Raw genomic sequence first — 20,106 nt, forward strand, 5'->3', positions numbered from 1 at the left:
AGCATCAGGATGCAGCAGCTCTTGTGAACAACTTCGGGGAGGAGGAGTGAATGGGGAGTTTAAAATAATGACTGCCAATATCCTGCTGAAGGTAAAGGAAGCCTTTGCTGGCAGGTGTGAGGTCAATTAAAAGGTGTGACAGGTGTGAGGTCAATTACAAGAAGGTTTATTTCTTTATTTTGCTCTGCTTTTTGTATTCCTGACTTTGCAATTTAGCTCTTTTATAATCAGCTTAGTACCTAGCAGTGGCGCACAGCTCTTTGCTGTCATAAAGCATAAAAACGCTTCTCGAAAGAGCATTTTACAGCAACGTTTGTATTTTAAGGAAGAATATTTGATTTTTTTTTTTCCAGCAAATTAATAAGTGAAAGTCTCTGGTGTAGTACAGATCCAAATGTCAACAGAAGGAAAAAAGAGGTACAGCCTGCAAAGGGCAGGAAGAGGAGGCAGAGGGATGGATTTTAAACAAGGGTAGTATAAATGCCCTGTAATCCCTTACCATTCTCTTACTGATGATGAAGTACATGTACTGCCTGTTACAGCAATATTGATTGCAATCAGATGATAAAACCATTGCACAGAGAAAGAAACCACTGCAGTGAAAATGAAAAGATGGAAATGTAATGAATTCTTGATTCAGAAATGATTTATTGGAATCAAATGAAAAAGTCATTCTTAGAGCTGAGAGGTAGTCATGGGAATAACAAAATGCTGAAAGAATATAGCCATTTTTAAATAAAATTCATTTCAAACTACGTATTTATCTTCAACAGCCATCCCACACTTTTCATCAACATTCCTTATGCTGCAAATTTTCCTCTCACAGCCTTAGCTTTACTTACAATTAATCCACTGGTATTATAGTGATGGAGATTCTTGCTGGAATGCATTAACTTCCTCCTTTAAATCCCCCCTGAGGCAAACCACTTGAAAAATATTTCCTTTGTCTAGGACACACAGTTTAGTAGCTCTCTTCTTACAGGGAGATAGCAGTTCTTTTGCAGTGATTTATGCATGCTATTCAAATACAAAAACTGCATTAAATTATGTTACATTAAAAGATCTGAGACACGCATGCCATTACTTAGGCACAGTTGCAGGAGGAAAAATGTAGGGCTGATCCCGTTGCCGCTCAAGCTCACGGAAACATTGAATGGTCGAGACACGAGCTTACTGGGAGTTGAGTAACTTTTACCTACAGAGGCCAAACAATTATCTTTCAGACTCAGTGATGACCTGTGATGTACACAAATACACCCTTAGTATTTTTAGTAGTCATACATACGAGGTTGCTGCGTGCTCTTTTGGAAGATTTAGGATCAAGACTTCGGGAAGGAGGATTTCACAGTCTCTGAAGTAGCCTGGTTCAGTGCTTAGCAATTCTGCTTGAATGTGTTGAATACCCAACTTAAACCTCGCCTGCAAATTGATCTGATCTTTGTCCTGCCTTTAGTTGTCCCGGTGGAACAATGGCCGCCAAATCTTTTATGGCTGCTATCCACACTTTGAAGTGCTTCTACAATGCTCCACCTTGATCTCATCATTTCCAAGTTTCCTGCTTTATTCCTAAGCCAGCTAAACCTCATTCCTTCGGCTGTCCTCGCAGTCAGTATTTCATAAGCTTTCCTTGCCCTGCTTGGAAGTGGGTTGTCCCCCTGTGGGTTGTCGTTACCCTCCTCGGGGTGCAGTGACCAGTTCTGGACAAAGTACTGCTCCTGCTGGGACTTCGCCAGAGCTGAGTAAAGCGGAGTGATTACTTTTTGTGTCACACATTACATTGTCGATGCTTTAGTTTCTGATCTCCCACGTTGTTTTCTGCCTACACAGCCATTTCCTATGCTATATTTAATTTTCGTTCCTTGTTAGATTTCCTTTTGCAGAGTGGACCACTTTGTAATTGCCTGGCTTGTATCTTTTCTGGTCGGTTTTAAGCTGCTTCTTGAATTTCTGGGGCTTGTTTTCAGTGCTCTTTCCATCCTTCAAAGCACTTTGCACCTTTTCCCAACCTGATATCATCACCAAACCATGGAAGCACACCCATGGTCCGTCATCCAAGGTGTACATGGAAGTGGTGAATAAAACTGGCCCCAGGATGAACACCTGGGGCTGTCTTCTGGAGAAACCTTCCCAGATTGACAGCAAACCACCAGTTACTGCACTTGGAGAAGATTTTTTCATATGTTGCACCTACTGATTGCCTGTGAACATGCTGCCTTAGCAGACTTAGGAAGATGCTGTGCGGAACAGCGTCAAAAGCTCGTCATTGTCAAGATGCATCATATCTGCTACTTCCCACTTATTTGCTAGGGCAATTATCCTGTCAGAGAAAGAGCTTAGCTTCAACTGATATAATTCTTTTCTTGACAAACCCATTTCAACTATTTTTTTTTAAATGATTATCATCATCTTCCAGGTATTTACAAATTTTGTAATACTTTGTTTTGTTTCAAGGAGTAAAAGTTAGATTGACAGGTGTAAAATGCTCTGAGTCCTCTATCCTCTCTTTTAAAAGTAAGTATTGGATTTCTGCTTTTCTAGGGTTCGATCCTTTCTTGCTTACTCTTATTTCTTGAAAATGATCATTAACAGTGCAAAGATTACTGCAGAGAGTTCTCTGAACACTTACTGGGAATTTTGTCATAGCCTGCTAACTTAAGCACTGATAACATTTTTTTTTTCTTTCCTCTTTCCAGCATCACGGGATCAAGGCTGGGCTGCCTAAACTTACACTCAACGATTCTGATGCGATTGGCCTGATTCTCGAGTGTGTGTGGTTAGTGTCAAAAAAACTGTGGTAATCAGCAAAGCATGTGTGCTTATGTACACCCCTGCTCAGCCAGCTTGTAAGTACGTGATTAAGTGCTGCTGAAATCCCTGGGACTTACTACATTAGTGAAGTTAATGAGACTTCACACCAGTAACTGCTCTGCAAACAATCACAGGCTGCTAAACTAGGGACCTGGTGTGATCCCATGCCCTAGGTCACGTTTGAATGTCTTCTTGTTGGAAATTATTTCTCTGCTTGCCCAGATGAAAGGAAAGAGTGTGTCAGTGGGGAAAGAGAGCAGAGGTGAGCACAGTCCCAGGTGAGTGCAAGCCAGTTGTGTGCAGAGGTGTTAAATTAGGGTGTGCATCTGCCTACCCTCAAACACTGCATCTGTGCTTCAGCCCTCGAGCAGATGGATGTGACGAGCTCCATGCCAGATGGGGAAGCACGTGCAGAGACACCCATGTGGCGCTGGCTCCACGTATAGACATGGTATAGATGCACCAGGACATCTCTGTGCCTCTGATGATAAGCCTTACGTCTCAGCTGAGCTTAGTAATTCCAGGTGGGCATCACGCTGCAGTGCCTGCTTCTTTTGGGGCCAAGCTGGTGTGTTTGTATGGACACACCACTCCAGTGGACGTGCTGATGCAGTTCAGTGCTGGCCTCTGATGAGTCTAGATCCTGGGCTGATGCGCTCCTTGGCCTTTTTTATATCTGCTTTCAGAATCTCAGTATGTTTACTGAGAAAAGTTGTTGTGGTTGAAATAGGGAATAGGCAAAGAAGATTCAGGCAGGATGTTAAAAAATGAGTTTGGGGGCTCCTGGGGCTTGCTGTGAGCTCTGTCTGGCCAGATGTAAGAATGTGCAGTGCAGCTGTAGATACCTACATCTGAGCTAGTTGTCTAGTTTCCCCTTAAAACCAAGGAGAGTGGTCAATTCATCTTGTCATGACAGAGCTGTCAAAAAGAGGTTTAAAAATGCCTTTTTTTTCTCATTTGATTCTGAGGGAATCTAGAGAGCTAGCTCAGGTGTCTCTATGGCATTGCAGTTGCCCTCATCTGATCAGACAAATCCCAGCCTTATTCAAGTCAGTTTTGCAGAATGTGTAGCCATACCCTCAAGGATATATCTCAAATATGGTAAACATGAAAGTATCTGTTCTTTTTTTTTCTTTTAAACTTCTGAGCCCTAGTCTTTCATCTGCATCCAATTTGATTTTGTTAGGCTTTAATTTGCTAGACTGATGAATCACTTTCTCAGTGGTTAGTGCTTGCTCATTCCTCATTTGTAGATGGTGCTGATTGCAACTTTGTACGTAGGATTTGGTTGAGTGCTGGGAAGCATATGCACAGCATTTAAACTTCTTGCAGACGTTTTCTAGACCACCATCCAGATGCCTTGTGGCCCACCAGCAGTTCACAGACGGCAGGGTAAGTAACTCTGATGTAAATTAAAGGCAGGCTCAGAGGACTCTTTTGCAGGGCCATTGGTACAGCCCGGGAAATTGGACCCATTGTTTGCTACATTCCCTGTCCAGCCAGGCTGCGCAGAGCAATTCTGTGAGCTGTGCTCTGAGGAGTACTGATCGTATCTGTGCATGTGAGCCCTAATTCACAGTTTCCTCAGGACAGCCACTGGTGCTTTTTAAAGCTCTCTGTTATGGGTATCAGGGCTGAGAAGTTCCCAAGGACACCGCTTCCTCTGTTCCCCCACTCATTAAAGCAGGAAGAGCTACAGCAGTTAGGAAACTGTTAAAACAAAGATGTGGGCACCGACCTTTACTTTTCCCTGTCAGAGTGAGCTGATTTCACACATGCAACCCTTTAAACCAATAAATCAATGGCAAACTTGTGACCTTATTTGCTGTAATGAATCAGTTGTATTGCCATGTTCTGCACCATATCAAAGAGCAGCAAATCTGGTTTAAATGGCCAGTGTGCTCTGCCTGCTTCAGTGTTGCAGTAAAGTACTGTTTAAAGTAAAAAAAAATATAATATATGTATATATATATATTTACTTTTCGCTCGCTAAGGCATATCAAATATTAACATTTGTTACCTACTGGTACTTTACTTGGTAGTGCTTGTTTATAGCTAGTGGGTGTAACAAACTTATGCTCTCTCTGAATTTCCTATCTAACATTTAGATACGGCATTTTAAATGTTTAAAAAGTATGGAGAAAAAACTCTAAAGGGCATCCCAGGAAAAAATGCAGTCGGCTAATGAATGGTGGTTAAAATACTAAGATGTTTTTATTGCTAGCCAAAAGCTCTGGCTACATGCTTGGAATAGTGTGCAGCACACTCCTGAGAAAGAAATCAACACCCCGAATCTGGAACTGAGGCTTTGTTTGCAGAGGCTTTTGTGGCACTTAGGAGACTTGGTTTTCTCCAGTCACTGCGTTTAACTGCCTGTCCCAAACGCTCTAAAAGCTGAAGGAGCTCAATACGTATTTCTGTGACATCAAAACAAGTACCATTAACTGCATTTTGTATTAGTCTGTGGGCTTCTGTATGCCTGCTGGGTCTCTGGGAAGTCAACCCTACGTAGCAATAGCTCTGGGAAGGCTGTTATGCTCCTGAAAGTCTGCCTAATGTCATCACAGAAGCTGTCCTTGCAGCACTGTCCATTAAAAACAAGTGGTACATTCCCTTCTTGGTATCCAGAAAAGCTGACTGTTGGTATTTGATAGTTAAATGTTCTAGGAGCTGTAGATACGGAGAAAGATAGTTTGAATGAGAAGATAGCCTTTGCTTCAGAGAATTTTCAGACCAAATGCCAAGTAAGACAAGAGATGACAAATGAACACAGGCAAAGGGAAAGAACATAGGAAGCAATTAATAGATAAAGATCAATTCTCAACTTCCTCCCCTTCCTAGCCTCCTGGCTGGGCTGTAGGAAGTTTCAGAGAACCTGGGAAACAGCATGGACCCCAAATTGTCTAAGTGTGAAAAAAGCATGATTATCTCTATTCCTTGTACATTAGCGATAAAATGAAAGAATCCTTGGGATGGATTCATCTGGTCAAGTGCGGACAGCTAAAAAGTGGGTATGACTGAGCCAGTTTTCTTGACCCTGTGGCTAGTTGTAAGGCATCAGTCATTTCATGCTAAAGAGGGTGCTAAGATAAGTTAGATCAAGTGCAGTCTGAAAATGCCTGTTTCTTTGCATTGACTGTGGAGGTAGTCAGAGCAACCAGCTTGGACATTCACCGTCAGATGAATGACACCACAGATGTCTGAAGTTGGAGGAGTTGAATCTGACAGCGTTATCCTTTCTCCTTCTGCACACTTCTGCAAGCGTCAACTATAAATGACCTGTACTTCTTGACAGATAGCACGTATTGAACATGCAGGCAATGAAATACATGATAACAGCCCTTTTGGGAAGAAAGATGAACGGCTAAAAAGTTGAGTCTGGCTGGGCATTGGTATAATTTTGTCGTGGCTCTGTCCTAGCCCAGTAAAATGGCTGTTTCGAGTCTGTTTCGGGCTTTCCTAACCACCAAATTTCTTACTGAAGCACATGTAGAAGTTCGCATGAATGAAATAATTCTTGAGTGCTGAAGCAGCGAGTGGTCTCCTGAAACATTTTGCACTGTTTCTGTTGTTTGTTTTTTTTTGTGCGTGTTTTTGTATCTGGAAGGAGGATGCAAGCACCATCTAGACCATTTCCAATAGGAGATTTTATTTAGTCCTATTTCATTTCTTTCATTTATAATCTAAGCTTAGCTTAAGAAATCGGATGGACCGCAAAATAGTATCTTTTATATTTTTTGCTGGGTTTTGGATCTCATTCCCTGGCCTGTCTCTCCCCCAGGATGTATGGCTTAGACCTGTCTGGTCTATTTAGATAGGGACTTAGTTTACATATGAGACATTGCTATGGTTCATTGCTGTCCCTCTGATGACAGCCACGTAATGTTGCGGGCAGAGAATGGCTGCTGTTCTGCCTCTTGATAGCAGCTAAATTTCAACAATATGGAAAATCAACTTCCAAAGCAGCTTTCTGAAGATACAGCCAAGTATCCAGCATTAATGCACCTTAAGGTCTCTGCTGCAGTGTTATTATATAAATGTAAACGCTTTTCATTTCTGAAAGGTAGCTGTATGGAGACAGGCAATATTGGCCTGCTTTGCTTTCCAGTATGGCCTTAATTATAATGCACTAGACCATTTTCCATGCACTAAATCACTAACACTGATAACCAAATGCCTTGTATAATTCCTTTCATTTGTTGCTCTGAAAGTCTGGCACAAACATGAAGCATATGCAATGCAGAGCTCCTCAGGAGGGGTTGGTGGCTGCAGAAAGGGGTTGCTTACACGTGTTGAAGAGACCACTGTGGGTATAGAAAATGACTTTCTGCACTGCATAGACCTAAAATCTCATCTGGAAATTTTGGTAGAGCCAAAAGGACTTCAGGATATTTCAGATCTGTTGTCTTCAGTAAATACCCAGGTGTCACCTGCATCTGAGTGGAACAGGAGTTGGAGGGAATGGCTTTATTCCTCCAAATATTAAATGAGACAGTGAATTCTCCAGGGGGGGGGGCATCTTTTCCTGACTTTTGTGCACAGGAGCATCATGAGATTGGCTGGATCACTGGGACAAGCCTACTGCCATCTCAGGCAGTGCTGGGCAGGCCCATGGCTGCTAGATCTCGGTGTGGGTTTCCTAAGTGCTGCTGGAATAGGGATCTAAGCAAGGCGAGTTTGTTATTCAGCTGGATGACCTGACAGTCAGGTTTCTCTGTGCAGTGACAGCAGAGAGGCTAACGGCAACCTGGTAACAAGTCTCTTGGTAATGTGATAGAAATAAGCTGTTTTCTTCAGTCTATTTTCAAGTTACGTTTTCTATGTCAGAGCATTTTTTTAAATATTATTATCAGCGCTCTAGGCTACTTCTTGCTTGCCACAATTTGATTGGAATTTGGTGGACTTAAGCATTTTTTTGCTTTCATCTGTAAAAAGCAAGAAATACAGCTCTATGAAACGGGAAAGCAATTTGTAATAGAAATTTCTCCTAGTAGAAGTGATGCAGCGAGCATTTGAGAGTGTTCAGATTTGGGGCTACAGAGAGCTACTAGATAATTGTATGAACAATTATTTTTTGTATTAGATGGTGTGAGTCGCTGAAATTGCTAGTTGTATAAATGAGACATCCTGCATTATTGATCAGGCTTCTTTTCATTGGACGGGAAGTGTACATTTCCCTTTTACACGGCTACTTATCTGATCTGAACCCGACATGCAATGATTCATTCATACGTTTAGGGTTTTGTTTCTGTTTTCATTAAGAAAAGCTAAATACTGAAGTGTGTTTAAAATGAAATCGCATTATCTGTCTCTCATGGACTACCCTTGTTTTGCAGGAGCATAGTCACTGACAAAATCAGATCAGTAGTCTGTCAAATTTAGTGTTTTCCCTCTGAATATAGTGAGCACTTAATGTTTCAGAAGTCTAACAAATCTAGTCAAATCTTCAACTGAGCAATGTTATACGTAAAAGCTATAGTCCTTTCTGACCTTGTAAGCTGGTTTAGTCACTATATGAGGCGTAGTTACTTCTATTAATTAAAAGCAGAGAAAAAGAATATTGAAATACAATCTTTAAAGGCCTTGAAGTCAAACCTGCATGTTAATGACATTTTGTTTGCTGTTCCACAATACTGTGACAGTTGTAATATTATCCATTTTAATTTTGCTCAGAGGAGTTGGATTTCAAATAAACCTATTTCAAAAAGAAGCATGAGAAAAGAGCTAAACAGAAGCCATCATCCTATTAGTACCATAAGTTGTCTAATAAGGTGCCATGAATAAACATTTTGACCTTGACAAGTTACAGAAGAAAGGAGAAAAAAATGTAGGTATTGCTTATAATCTTACCATTTTTCTTCAGAGACAGAATTCTTCGTTAGCTTTGGTGAAATCCATCACCTGTAATATTAATTCCTTTAAAAAACAGAAAGATGCATATTAGTAAAGTCTCTTTACGCTATGGTTTTAGAATTGAGGAGTCTCTGAAGTCAATAATTTATGTGGAATAAATACTAAAAGCCTTATTATCTCGGAATAATCAATGTTTGGCTGAAGCTTGAGAACACTAATAGCTAATCTTAAAAGTCCAGATCCAGTTTCATTTGAAAAAATGGCAGAACTCTCATTGATTTTAAAGGAAGGAGGAAGAGGCCAAAAGACATTGCTTTGAGAGGTAATTTTAGATAATCTGTTGAAGACATCTGTAAAATGGCAGAAAACTTGACTTTGACTCTCTGCACAATGCTATATGATACATTTCAGCGGACAGGAGGTCTTTGTGTTAGAATGCCATATATCTGTGTTTTCCACTGCCTTGGGGCATCTTCAGCTTCTGTCCTCCAGGGTCTCTTGGAAGAGAAACCTTTCCTTTCCTTATCCTTTCTGCTGGGGGTAAGGCATAGCAAACCTTGTATTGCCCTTACTAAATCAATTCTGTTTTACAGTGCTTATCTTTGATCACAGTTTTTTGGGGGGTGTAGGGTCTATTTATCCATAGTGTGGATTGTCATTGCTGAGTGGAAGAATTTTTGTACTAAAGCCCTTTCTTTTGTACTGGAGCTCTTTCCCATTCTTTTACTGATGGAGCAGGAGGATACCCTGCAACTCCACAGAGTAGCAAAGAAGAAAAGCTTTCCTCTAGCGGGGAAAAGGCAGCATCAGGAAACAGCCTCTTGATAAGCAGATATCGCTAAGTAGGGAAGTAGGACAGATACCCTGAGACAGCATCTGGCAGAGACAGGGAGGAGACGTGAACCCTCCTTTCCAGAGAAAGCCTGAGAAGGAGCTGTAGGGATCCAGCTCCTAAAAAGAGCCTGAAGTTCTGAAACTCAGTAACACTTAAATGCTGAGCTCACACTGATTTCAGTCTTAATGAGTGCTAAATTTAGTGTAACTTATGCTCTTTAATAGAGTCCTAGTCTAATTTAGGAGTATAGCAGCCTCGAAGAAGCTTGGAAATTTAAGCAGTTTGCTGCCTTTTTCCACCTCAGAATTACTTTTTTTGCTCCTAAAAATAGAAAACAAAATACTGATCTTGGCAAAGCACATTTGACGGTCAGTTTGGCAGATAGACTTAGCTGTCTTTTCATCCATGCACTTATATAGGCCATCAGATGGTAATATCAGTGAACCAAAAACTGTGATGATATTGCTAAGTGAATTAAGAATACCCTCTTTAGTAAACTACAGTTTATTTTCTTCATACATTTAAAATAGTGAGCGACATTCTCTCATTTCTCATTCAGTGGCACATTAAGACAGATCTGACCAAGTATTTTTAGTTGGAGATTTGGAGCGGCTAAAGTCAGAAATCCTCTTAATAAAAATAGGAGCTTTTTTTAAACTATCTTTTATACCAGTGTAATTCCATTGACTCCACAAGATTTATTTCTAATACATTCTGATAAGAAAGGAGTAGCGGGTTGTGGGCACTTTTATTTTTCTTCATGCTTTGAGGGTAACGTCATCAGTGTTCCCAAATCATTCTAATGAAAGCACTACTTTGTACCACATTTATTTTTTCCTGTTTTGATGATATACTGCAATACATAGGTAAATAAGTACCAAATATATACAACACCTATTTATTTTCCTGATGATGAGGATATTTTTATGCTTTTTTTCTGGCCATCACAAGTCAAGTTGGGCTTCCCATAGGACTACAAGCTGAGTTGGAGTATGAAATGGGCAGGTTAGAGCCAAGTCAGAGGTACTCTGTAACCTTCAGCAATTTTCATCAAATTTGCTTTGAATGACAAGAAATATTAAGCTTCTGTCTTCCAAGGGAATATTTCTCAGTAAACTGTGTTTACCAGCAGCTTTCGGATTTCAGCCTTATGCTTTTTTTTTTTTTTTTTTTTTTTTATTAAATGAAGCAAGGTTGTAGGAAGAGAGACCATCTTTTATTAGACCAGCTCACACTTCTGGATGAAAAACAGAATAAAAATCCATCTTCAGTTTTGAAACAGAAGCGAATTTCAAGCCAAATGTAGGCTGGGAACAATTGTTTTGGGTTTAGGCCTATGTCTCTCCGTTGACTACAGAGGCAGCCTAGAGTCAGCAACTCAGATTTAGGCAGGTAACTTTTAGACATCTGAAGTGAATCTTCCTCAAGACTCCGTGACTAGCCGCAGGACCCAGGGCTGTCTGCATTGCCAGGGCATGTTCCCAGGAGCTGCTGGGACGTACACCTCTGCTTTGGGATGGGGAAGAGAAGAGCTCAGTGGATGCAGGCCCTCCCTCGGTCTCGGTGCCAGCAGGCAGAGTGGGACCTGTCTTGTTTAGCCAGTGTCGACACAGGCTCTGTCACTTGGGAGTGGGGACTTGCGAGTCCCTAAGCCTTAAAAATCTGCACCCAGATGCCGTCTTCAAAAGTGCCTCCTTTGCTCTAGCTTGACTCTGAAAACAAGATGAGATCTTGCCAGACATCTGACCTTTAAAAGAAGTAATCGTTCTGTATCTATCTATCCATGAATTTGTTCTCTGGGCATTAAATTCAAACAGAGATTATACTCTTAAATGTTTGTATGGATCTCTGCTGTTCTTTGTTATTCTCTGCTAAAACAATGCCATTGCTATAGATTTTTTCCCCTCTGGTTTAAGCAGCATTGGAAAACCTTAGTAGCTCTACCTTGTTTTAAAATGAGATTCTGTTCACTGCAGCAAATAACTAGATGCTGGATATTTGAGTTCCCCAGGAAACTTACGTGGCATTGAGTTTGTGCTTGGAAGCTGCCCTCTTTCATTATATAAGGAAATAATGGTCTCTATAAAAGTCAAGTGGAAGATAAGATCAGCATGGTGGGCTGGTAATTACATAAAGTGATGTTCAGTCATTAGACAAAATGTACAGTTGATCCTATGGCTTAGATGTGGGCGAGGAATATGATCTAACTTCGCTGGTATAAAAGAAAGATGCAGCTTTTTCGTGCATCAGTTTCAGGAAGGTACATCCACACATCAAGGACAGCTTACATCGAACACCATCCTGCAGTTTCTCAGCTGATTCATTCTTGGTGAACAAGGGAGGTAATGTATTTTTATTTTTCTGCTAAAGAGGAACAATTACACGCTTTTGACATCCTCTTCCCTCTCTCTACAAAACTTTTCTTCTCTTTCAATTCTGTCAAAGTTCTTGCTCGGAAAACTAACTGAAAAGGTTGTATTGGAGCTAAGACATCAGTACTTGGGGTTAAACTAATTTTGTAAGTAATAGAAAACAAGGTTGTAGGATTGCATGACAGCTAAATGGTGATATTTTGTGATTTCTGATTGCATCTGGTAATGCTTGATTAATAACCTGTTTTTCCCCTGGTCAACAGTACTGCTGTCAGATGTCAAATGTTATGCAGTTTCTGGTAATAACACATCTTTTAGAGTCTTTGAATTTCGAGTCATGACTAAACATAAAGGGGATAAAATGTTAGTCGAGATTTCTTAGTCTTCAGTGGTTTCCTAACAGGTTGCTGCATACAAGTCACAGCCACAAGCGAGGCACTGGCACTTCATCATTGCTGTGGCACAATATGTCACTGCTGAGAGCTTTGGGAAGAAATGAACACAACGTGCAGAGTGTTTCGGTCTTGTTGGGCACAACATCACCACAGTCAGAATATACAAAAAAAAAATATAGAGGGACATCTCAAGTTTATGCTGAAGACTTGAGATTATTTCATACAGTCAGTACAAAGCAGACCCGTCTAACAAAGCTCTCTGGCATGTCTCTGCAAGGATGCAGACCACAGAATTTGAGTAGGAATTCTGGTACCAGGGAGCATGATATGACTGTAAAGACATCCACAGAGTCCCAAATGCACGTGACAAGAAGACCTGTTTGCAGTCACTGATGATCAGCTGTCCTTGTTGTGATAAATGGTAATTTGATAACTTTTTTTTTTTTTTTTTTTTTTACAGAAAAATACAAGTTATTGTAAGTAGTGAGGTGAGACTACCTGCTGGAGAACATTTAAAATTACCATCTTTCCAAAGAGCTGCTAGAATTCACACCTTATATAGCATTCCAATAGCTTAAAACAATTAATAGAGCAAAGTAAAAGCTTGCTTTGATTTGATGTTGTAGTGGTGTGGCTGTTAACTGGGTTAGCAGCATGGGCACAGTCAGGAGAGCAAAGGGGTTGAAGAGCAGATGTGTTCCACAGAGCAGAATAAGACCAGCAGGCAAAATTGCTGTCACATCGGAAGAGCAGAGAAGATCATGTCTGGGTTTTATTGACATGTATCTTTGTTGGTTTTAGTGTGAGCCTGACAGTCGAACTCAATAGAGGAAGTGCAAAACTGCAATTTCAATTCCCTTTTTGGTTAATGTAATTTAAACAACTTCCCTCTGGGATGGCCTCAAACCCTGATAATGTACCAAAATCATAATGCTCTGCATTCTTAGTAAAATGAGGATGAAGAATGCCACCTATATGGTGTGGGCTCAGGTGACTTTTGTCCAGGGAGGAAAGCGCAGAGAGCTGGCAGCTGCCTTTCAGGAACCTGAGAGCCCTGCTGAAAGCTCCTGTGAGACTATCCTGTCACCCACCCTTGACTGTCCTGCACATTCTCAGCATGGCCACCTCAAATTCCTTGGGTGGACACGGTCAGGTCAAGCCGGTTTGGGTCTGCCTTAAAGATCTGAAAGGAGGAAGGGGAGCAGAAAGCTTGTCTCGTCAGAAAACCTGGACAAAAATCAGGACAAGTGCTGGATATGTTAAAATAAAAGCTGAGCCTGAAAATAAAAGCTGAAGCAGAGATTCTCACCTCACGGATCTGGTGGGCACTACCCTAGCCTGCCACGGCTGTCCCTTGGGATGCAATGTTGTGTCATGCAGGCTTTTTATTTTTGATCGTTTAAACATGCATCCCCAGTTTCCCATGGAAACTTCGTTTCCTATGATTTTGCTAAGCCTGGTCAGGCAAAGGCTGTGTTCTCCTCCTCCTGCCTTTGGTCTCAGCCTCATCTGCCTGGGCGTGAGCTCTCTCTGACTGCTGGAAGCATGACGCTCTCCTTGATTTTGTTTCCTTCATTGTCCTGACTTCAAAGCTCCATTTTATGACCGGTGCTCCACTGCAGGCTGACTGCTTCCTTTGATGACTATCTTGTAGCCTGTTTGCTCAGAGAACCAAGACATGCTGACCTGTGCCTAGCAGCCTCACATCCCCACATATCTCTGGGGATTTGTGGAGTGATGGGGCATCCCCCTGTTAATCAGTATGCTCTTTACACACACCCCAGTGCTCCAGGTTTACTCAGTTAGGTGATCGTACCACGCAAGTAGCTTCACTCCTTGGACCCACTCAGGTTTGCATCTCCCTCCAGACATGAGCTGGCATTATTTGAATCACACTTTCCCTTCCTGACTTTCTACTCTCTTTACTTCTTAAGGATGTCAGTGCCTTCTCCAATAGTTTGGTGTGCTTAAATAACCTCTACACCAAATCTAAAGATCAATGTCTTTGTTGCTGGCATGATTGTCCTTTTCATTTTCGGGGTGCTGCGGAGCCTGCTGTTCAGACACAACCCAAACCAGCACTCAGTTGGCTTCCAGCACGGGCTGGGGCTGTGACTGCAGGAGCGGAGAGACCTGCATGATCAGATAAGGTTTCTGAGGAGGCAGGTGAACAGATCAGTGGTTGGGAGCTGTGGGCTCTGTGGTGCCGTGGGCAGCTTGGGATCACTGCCTGGGGCACATTGCTGAAGCCAGGTAGGAGCAAGTGCATGCACTGCTGCATGGTCGCAGCAAAACACCTCTTTAGGGTGGATGAAAAGGGTGATGAGCAGAGAGACCCTCGGGATAATCTGCAAGGGAATGATCTGTTGTGAGGCATTCTGTCTCAGCAATCAAAAGACCTTGTAACTAAATCCTCCAGGAGAAAGCTGTCCCAGGGCAGGCTGGTTGCACAAAGGGGTGCTGCCTGGCTCCACGCTCTGTTGTGCAACTGAGTACTGCAGCATCCTTTCTGCGGTGCTTTTTCTCTGTGCACCCAATTGCTTCCTCGTGGGATGTGAGTAATGCCTGCTCACTTCTGAAGGAAGGGCTCAGGTCTGTGGTTTGGAAGAAAAGTCAGTTTTAAGTGGGAAGTTCTGTTTTCTGAATGAGAGACTGGGCAAAAACAGTCTGATTGGACACTGAAATTGCCAGTCCAATTGCTCAGAGAGAACTGAGGCTTTGTGTCCTCCTCCATGAGATGATATTCATATGGCCATAGCTTATATGCACTACATCTTTAATGTTATTGTCCCTCATTTATTCATATCAGAGGGATGCATAACTCTGTGGCACAGATTTGATCTGGATCAAATACAGCCACACAATTGCATGTCTGTTTGAATGACCCAGAGAACATGTGATACGATGTGTATGGCCACTTCATCTCGTGTGCTAGCTGTACAAGAACAGATGTGCTGTGCAGGAGATATTGCCATCTTGCACAAAAATTAATCTACTGAAAAGATTTTTAAAAGTTTTTGCCAAGCAAGGTGTTTATACCAAACCAGCTTTCTGTACTTCTGATCTGTCGTTCAGAACTGAAAACCCAATTTGGTGTGTCAGTAAGATAAAGCCTGACAGAAATCTCAGTCCCGAAGATGACGGTGACTCTGAACTCCCTGTGACTCTCCTGACAAGGCCACCATACCACAGAGGTGGCTCTGGAGCTATTCAAAGCCCTTCTGAGCTCCTCCTGGGCACCCTGTCCCCTTGGGCTTTCTAGTTTTCTGTCATTGCAGAGGTCAGAGGAGCTTTTTTCCACCAAGGGACAGGACTGTGTAAATCTGTTTGTGAGGACTTGGGTACTAAAGAGGTCGGTATTTGGACAAATAATCTGACTCTTGGCTCGGGAAATTATGATATAATGTGAAATTATTTCCCTGAAATGAGTCTTTCCATGGCGCAGATGCTGCAGATTCTGTTGTCTTCTCCATAAGCGTTTGATGTCTTTCTCCACTGTACCATAAATATTAGACAGTTATGATACTTGAAGTTGATGTGCTATGGTTTATGTTAATATTCAGAAAAGATTGTTAAGGCCAGAAGGAAAGGCACATTTTTGTTATGATGGTGGTGATGAAATCAATTTTCTGAGGCTATAAAATGCACATCAGTATAGCACGTTTTCAGTTTCTGATCCTGTTTCTAAATTGTCTCTGTGACTTGCACTGAATGCTGTATTAGTGTGTAGCTTAGATCCTGGTACCATACCCAGCGTGAAATAGTCCTTTAAAATGTATTTACTTGTATTTCCAGGAAGATCATGGATTGCTACGGGAAGTATGCAGCTGTCACTTTGACCATTTTGTCTGTATTTCTGCATCTTCTTCATTCTTTCCCTGATGGAGAGTTTCTCATGCAGGGTAAGCTGCTCTCAGTGTTCAGAAATAGGACAATTACGAAGAGTAGTAATTAAACTTGTTTTATAGATGTGGTCATAAATCTCATCATTCTGTTGCATTTATTGATGCTGAGGTACGAAAATTTAATTAACCAAAATAATTTTGCTGTAAGTATCCTTCCTATTCCTTCTTTAAACGCGGTTTCTCCAGGTCGCAAGTCTCCCAAATGACAGTGTCCTCATCTTGATGTGTGTGATCTTAATCCTTGAAACATTAGTAAATAGGAATGTTTCATTTTGTTGTACTTCTGACGTAAAAATGGCAACATAACACCAGGAATAGCAAAACAATAACTCCTTATCATATATTTCCTCAGTAGAGGAATATATTTCCTCAGTAGATCCCAGAATATGGGATGTTGGGACTGTAGCATTCTGTAAAAGAGGCATATTAGGGATATTTTGGGGTGTCTGAGGGTTTGTTTGTTTGTTTGTTTGTTTGTTTGTTTTTTCATTTCCTTTGTATGCTCTGTGCTAACACATGTAGCACTCTGTTCAGCTCTGGGGCCCCCAGCACAAGAAGGACATTTACCTATTAAAACGAATCCAGAGGAGGGCCACGAAGATGATCAAGGGGCTGGAGCACCTCGCCTGTGAAGAGAGGCTGAGGGAGCTGGGGCTGTTCAGCCTGGAGAAGAGAAGGCTCTGGGGAGACCTTGTAGCAGCCTGCCAGTTCCTAAAGGGGCCTACAGGAAAGCTGGGGAGGGACTTGTCAGGGAGTGGAGTGATAGAACAAGGGGGAATGGCTTTAAACTAAAAGATTTAGCTTAGCTATATGGAAGAAGTTCTTCACTCACAGAGGTGAGGCCCTGGCACAGGCTGCCCAGAGAAGCTGTGGATGCTCCATCCCTGGAGGTGCTCAAGGCCAGGCTGGATGGGGCTTTGGGCAACCTGGGCTGGTGGGAGGTGTCCCTGCCCATGGATGGGTGGTTGGAAATAGATGATCTTTAAGGTCCCTTCCAACCGAAACTATTCTATAATTCTGTGAAATTGATCTCAAGCTTAAAAAAAGACCCTTGCTTTAAGCTCACCTCTATGTAGTAGCAGGTATCAAGATCTTGGTCTCCTCCAGTTGCACCTGAACCTACTTCCCACCAGGGCCATCAGACTACGGCTTTTCCTTTGCTGGTATTGAGAACTGAGTGCTCAACTTTCAATGATTAGGTTAGGAGGAGTTCCTCTGCCTGTCATTATTCCTCTCCATCACCAAGTCTCTGTGTTCAACCTTTAGTCTCATAATTTAACATGCAAACACTCTGATAAAAAACATTTTCACACTTTAAACGATTTAATCTTGTAATAGTGTTGAGCATTTGCCTCCTGCCAATTGGGTTTCTTTAATTAGCCTTGAACTGAATATAGAAAAATGCAACCTAAAAAAAATCTTGGGATCAGTAGGCATTTTAAAAATTCTAGATAATAGAGCCTTGTCTGAAGACAAGTGATGTCTGAGAAGCACTAGTTCTTAATCTTGCTGTTGCTAGCTAACTACCTTTAGCTAGTAGTTTTTTTAGGAAGAGCTAGTGTAGTAGAAATGCAAAAAAAAAAGAGTTGTCAACAAAATTAAATCGGAAGAATAGAAAAAAAGCAATGCTTGTGCCTTAGCTGGAAAGCCACACTCTAGTTTTACAAATACTGGATGTTGCAGAGTTGAAGGACCCTGAAGAGGAGAGCTTTTGTTTCTGTGCCCTTCTGTTTTGCACACATCAAACCGCAGAATGCAGCCAGTAATTCCTCTCAATGCTTGCACTTTCCCTTTCTTTTTGAAAATGAAAACACAGCTGGCCATCAAATAAAAGTCTTTTCTGTATATTTTTATGGCAGGTTGTCCAGAGTGCAAGCTAGGGGAGAACAGATTCTTTTCCAAACCAGGAGCACCCATTTACCAGTGCACTGGGTGCTGTTTCTCCCGGGCCTATCCCACTCCAATGAGGTCCAAGAAGACCATGCTTGTTCCAAAGAACATTACATCAGAAGCCACGTGCTGTGTAGCAAAGGCTTTCACCAAGGTGAGGATGTAGATGAGACCATTTAAGCTTGTTTTAGATTGCAATTTTTAGCTGAAGTAGTGAATAGAAATTAATACGTTTTTGCTGAAGAACACTGAACAGCTATTTGAAGGAAACATCCTTAGCATTATATCATCTGTGCTTGGGTTCATGCTTTTTTTCTAAAGTGTTGGCCAGTACCAAGTCTGATATTCAGCTGGGATGTGGAAACTGGTGCAGCGCCACTGATTTCAGTGAAACTACTGTGACTTATAATGTGTGAAGGGCTGGTGGTGGATTTGTTGTCCCCTCATTTTTAACTCTCCTGGAGGTGTACCCTGTCCTTAAATGTCATACAGTGTGGATTTTATTTTAATTAGTCATTTTCCTTGTTTCTTTCCTGCATAGGCAGGAGTCCTCTGGGAAGGTGGCTGGTCAATACTATCAATTGCATACATGAGAATGAGGGACCCAAACCATCTGTACTCATTAGGTTAATTGTGATTGTGTTTACTTTTAATAGTATAACCAGGAGGGAACTGTAAACATGTGCAACTACTTTCAGCATCTAACAGTCCCATCTGGAAGGTTCTGCTAAAGTTGATTGTTTTGGGAGTGATTCAGCTCCAGGTGAAGAAACCTTAAATTTGATGTAATCGATGGTGAGCTAGCTGACAGAAGCTAAGGTGTCTATCATTGTGGTGATCTGACTCAGGATCAATGAGTGTGTTGACTAGACACTCAGTTCAGTTACCCACTCATAGATCTGGTGCTATTTGAGATACCCCGGGGTACCCAAAACATCTGTGTATGGCTGGCAGACACAGGACCCATAAAAGACCTTCTGGAGTGGCAGCTGGAGGTTTGGTGGGATCCTCTCTCCCATCTCAAATGTCAGTCAACCTCTTGGTATGCGTACCTGGACAAAGCCCTGGGTCTCCACTGTCTGCAATGAGAGCTAAATACCTGACTTACCTATACACCCCTACAGCTGAACCCATCCTGCCTCATCATCTGAGTAGAGCACAGATCTTTTTCTAGGCCACCAACATTATACCTGCCCTGAAACAGCAAGTAGAATTTGGTTGAGCTTAAAAATAACTCACAGTGTTTTGTGGTCTCTGTTTTTATATTCTCCATGGGAAGTATTCTAAGGGCAGTTCCTGATTTTTCATAGATTGGTTACTTGACATTTTTTGAAAGATAGATGCATGAAGAAGTGCCAAATTAAGGACACCAGGCTGCATGTCGCTGCTGAAAACCATCTCATTACGGCTCCGAAAGCCACTGATGATGCAGCTTCAGCACTGGTGTTCAGAGGCCATTCTAGTTTGTGTGCTCCAAAGAGCCTGCATACTACTTGGGGTTAAGAAAAAGGTTTCAGAAATCTTTTGCTTGAGAATGTGGTTTTAACTGTGTAGCTAATCCTAATTATTTTTTTACATGTGTGTGTTTTCTTTTTTTTAAGATTACCCTTAAGGACAATGTGAAGATAGAGAACCACACGGACTGTCACTGCAGTACCTGCTACTACCATAAATCCTAAAGCCTGTCCCTTTGTTAATGATCAAGGACAACGGTGAATGGAATATTTGTTTTTCAGCTTTTATAGCACTGCTGTGTAAAGTCTTATGTTTTCTGGTCAAGACACTGAGTAGGCCCTCGAATAAGATGGATGGCTGTTTTATTTCCTCTTTGCTTCTTCATGCATTTAAGTAAGTTTAACTATTTCTATTAGGGATAAAATATGGCACTTGCATGACAACCAAAGGCTCAATTTATTTTTAAAATAAACTGTCAGTTAAATTATCAATGTTTCTTGAGGAAAAATGATGATTTAATAGCTTAAAACAAACAAAAAAAATGCTGGAGATAACTTCTAGATTTTTTTTTGAGGGGGGAATGAGGGAAGGAA

The 20,106-nt window shown here is 41.6% G+C and overlaps 1 protein-coding gene across 2 annotated transcripts; it reads left to right on the forward strand.

The window, feature by feature from the left end:
- The first annotated feature begins 11,678 nt into the window (after window positions 1-11,678).
- Window positions 11,679-20,000, forward strand: CGA (glycoprotein hormones, alpha polypeptide). 2 transcript variants are annotated; one of them, XM_072036211.1, is made up of 4 exons: window positions 11,679-11,838; window positions 16,059-16,165; window positions 18,028-18,212; window positions 19,660-20,000. In XM_072036211.1, the coding sequence occupies exons 2-4, from the start codon at window positions 16,066-16,068 to the stop codon at window positions 19,735-19,737; spliced, it is 363 nt and encodes a 120-aa protein (XP_071892312.1). In that variant the 5' UTR covers window positions 11,679-11,838; window positions 16,059-16,065; the 3' UTR covers window positions 19,738-20,000. The 2 variants fall into 2 exon arrangements, with proteins under 2 accessions (XP_071892312.1, XP_038033031.1); XM_038177103.2 differs by having other exon boundaries at window positions 11,686-11,838; window positions 16,063-16,165.
- Window positions 20,001-20,106: the final 106 nt, after the last annotated feature.

This window comes from Anas platyrhynchos, chromosome 3, assembly GCF_047663525.1.
Source record: "Anas platyrhynchos isolate ZD024472 breed Pekin duck chromosome 3, IASCAAS_PekinDuck_T2T, whole genome shotgun sequence".
Lineage (NCBI taxonomy): Eukaryota > Metazoa > Chordata > Aves > Anseriformes > Anatidae > Anas > Anas platyrhynchos.

What these genes read in the sequence shown, in the direction of transcription:
- CGA (XM_072036211.1), top strand. Translation starts at nt 16,066, where the DNA reads ATGGATTGCTACGGGAAGTATGCAGCTGTCACTTTGACCATTTTGTCT. An exon ending in TGGAGAGTTTCTCATGCAGG is followed by an intron (nt 16,166 to 18,027) that starts GTAAGCTGCTCT and finishes TTTTTATGGCAG; the next exon opens with GTTGTCCAGAGTGCAAGCTA. An exon ending in TAGCAAAGGCTTTCACCAAG is followed by an intron (nt 18,213 to 19,659) that starts GTGAGGATGTAG and finishes CTTTTTTTTAAG; the next exon opens with ATTACCCTTAAGGACAATGT.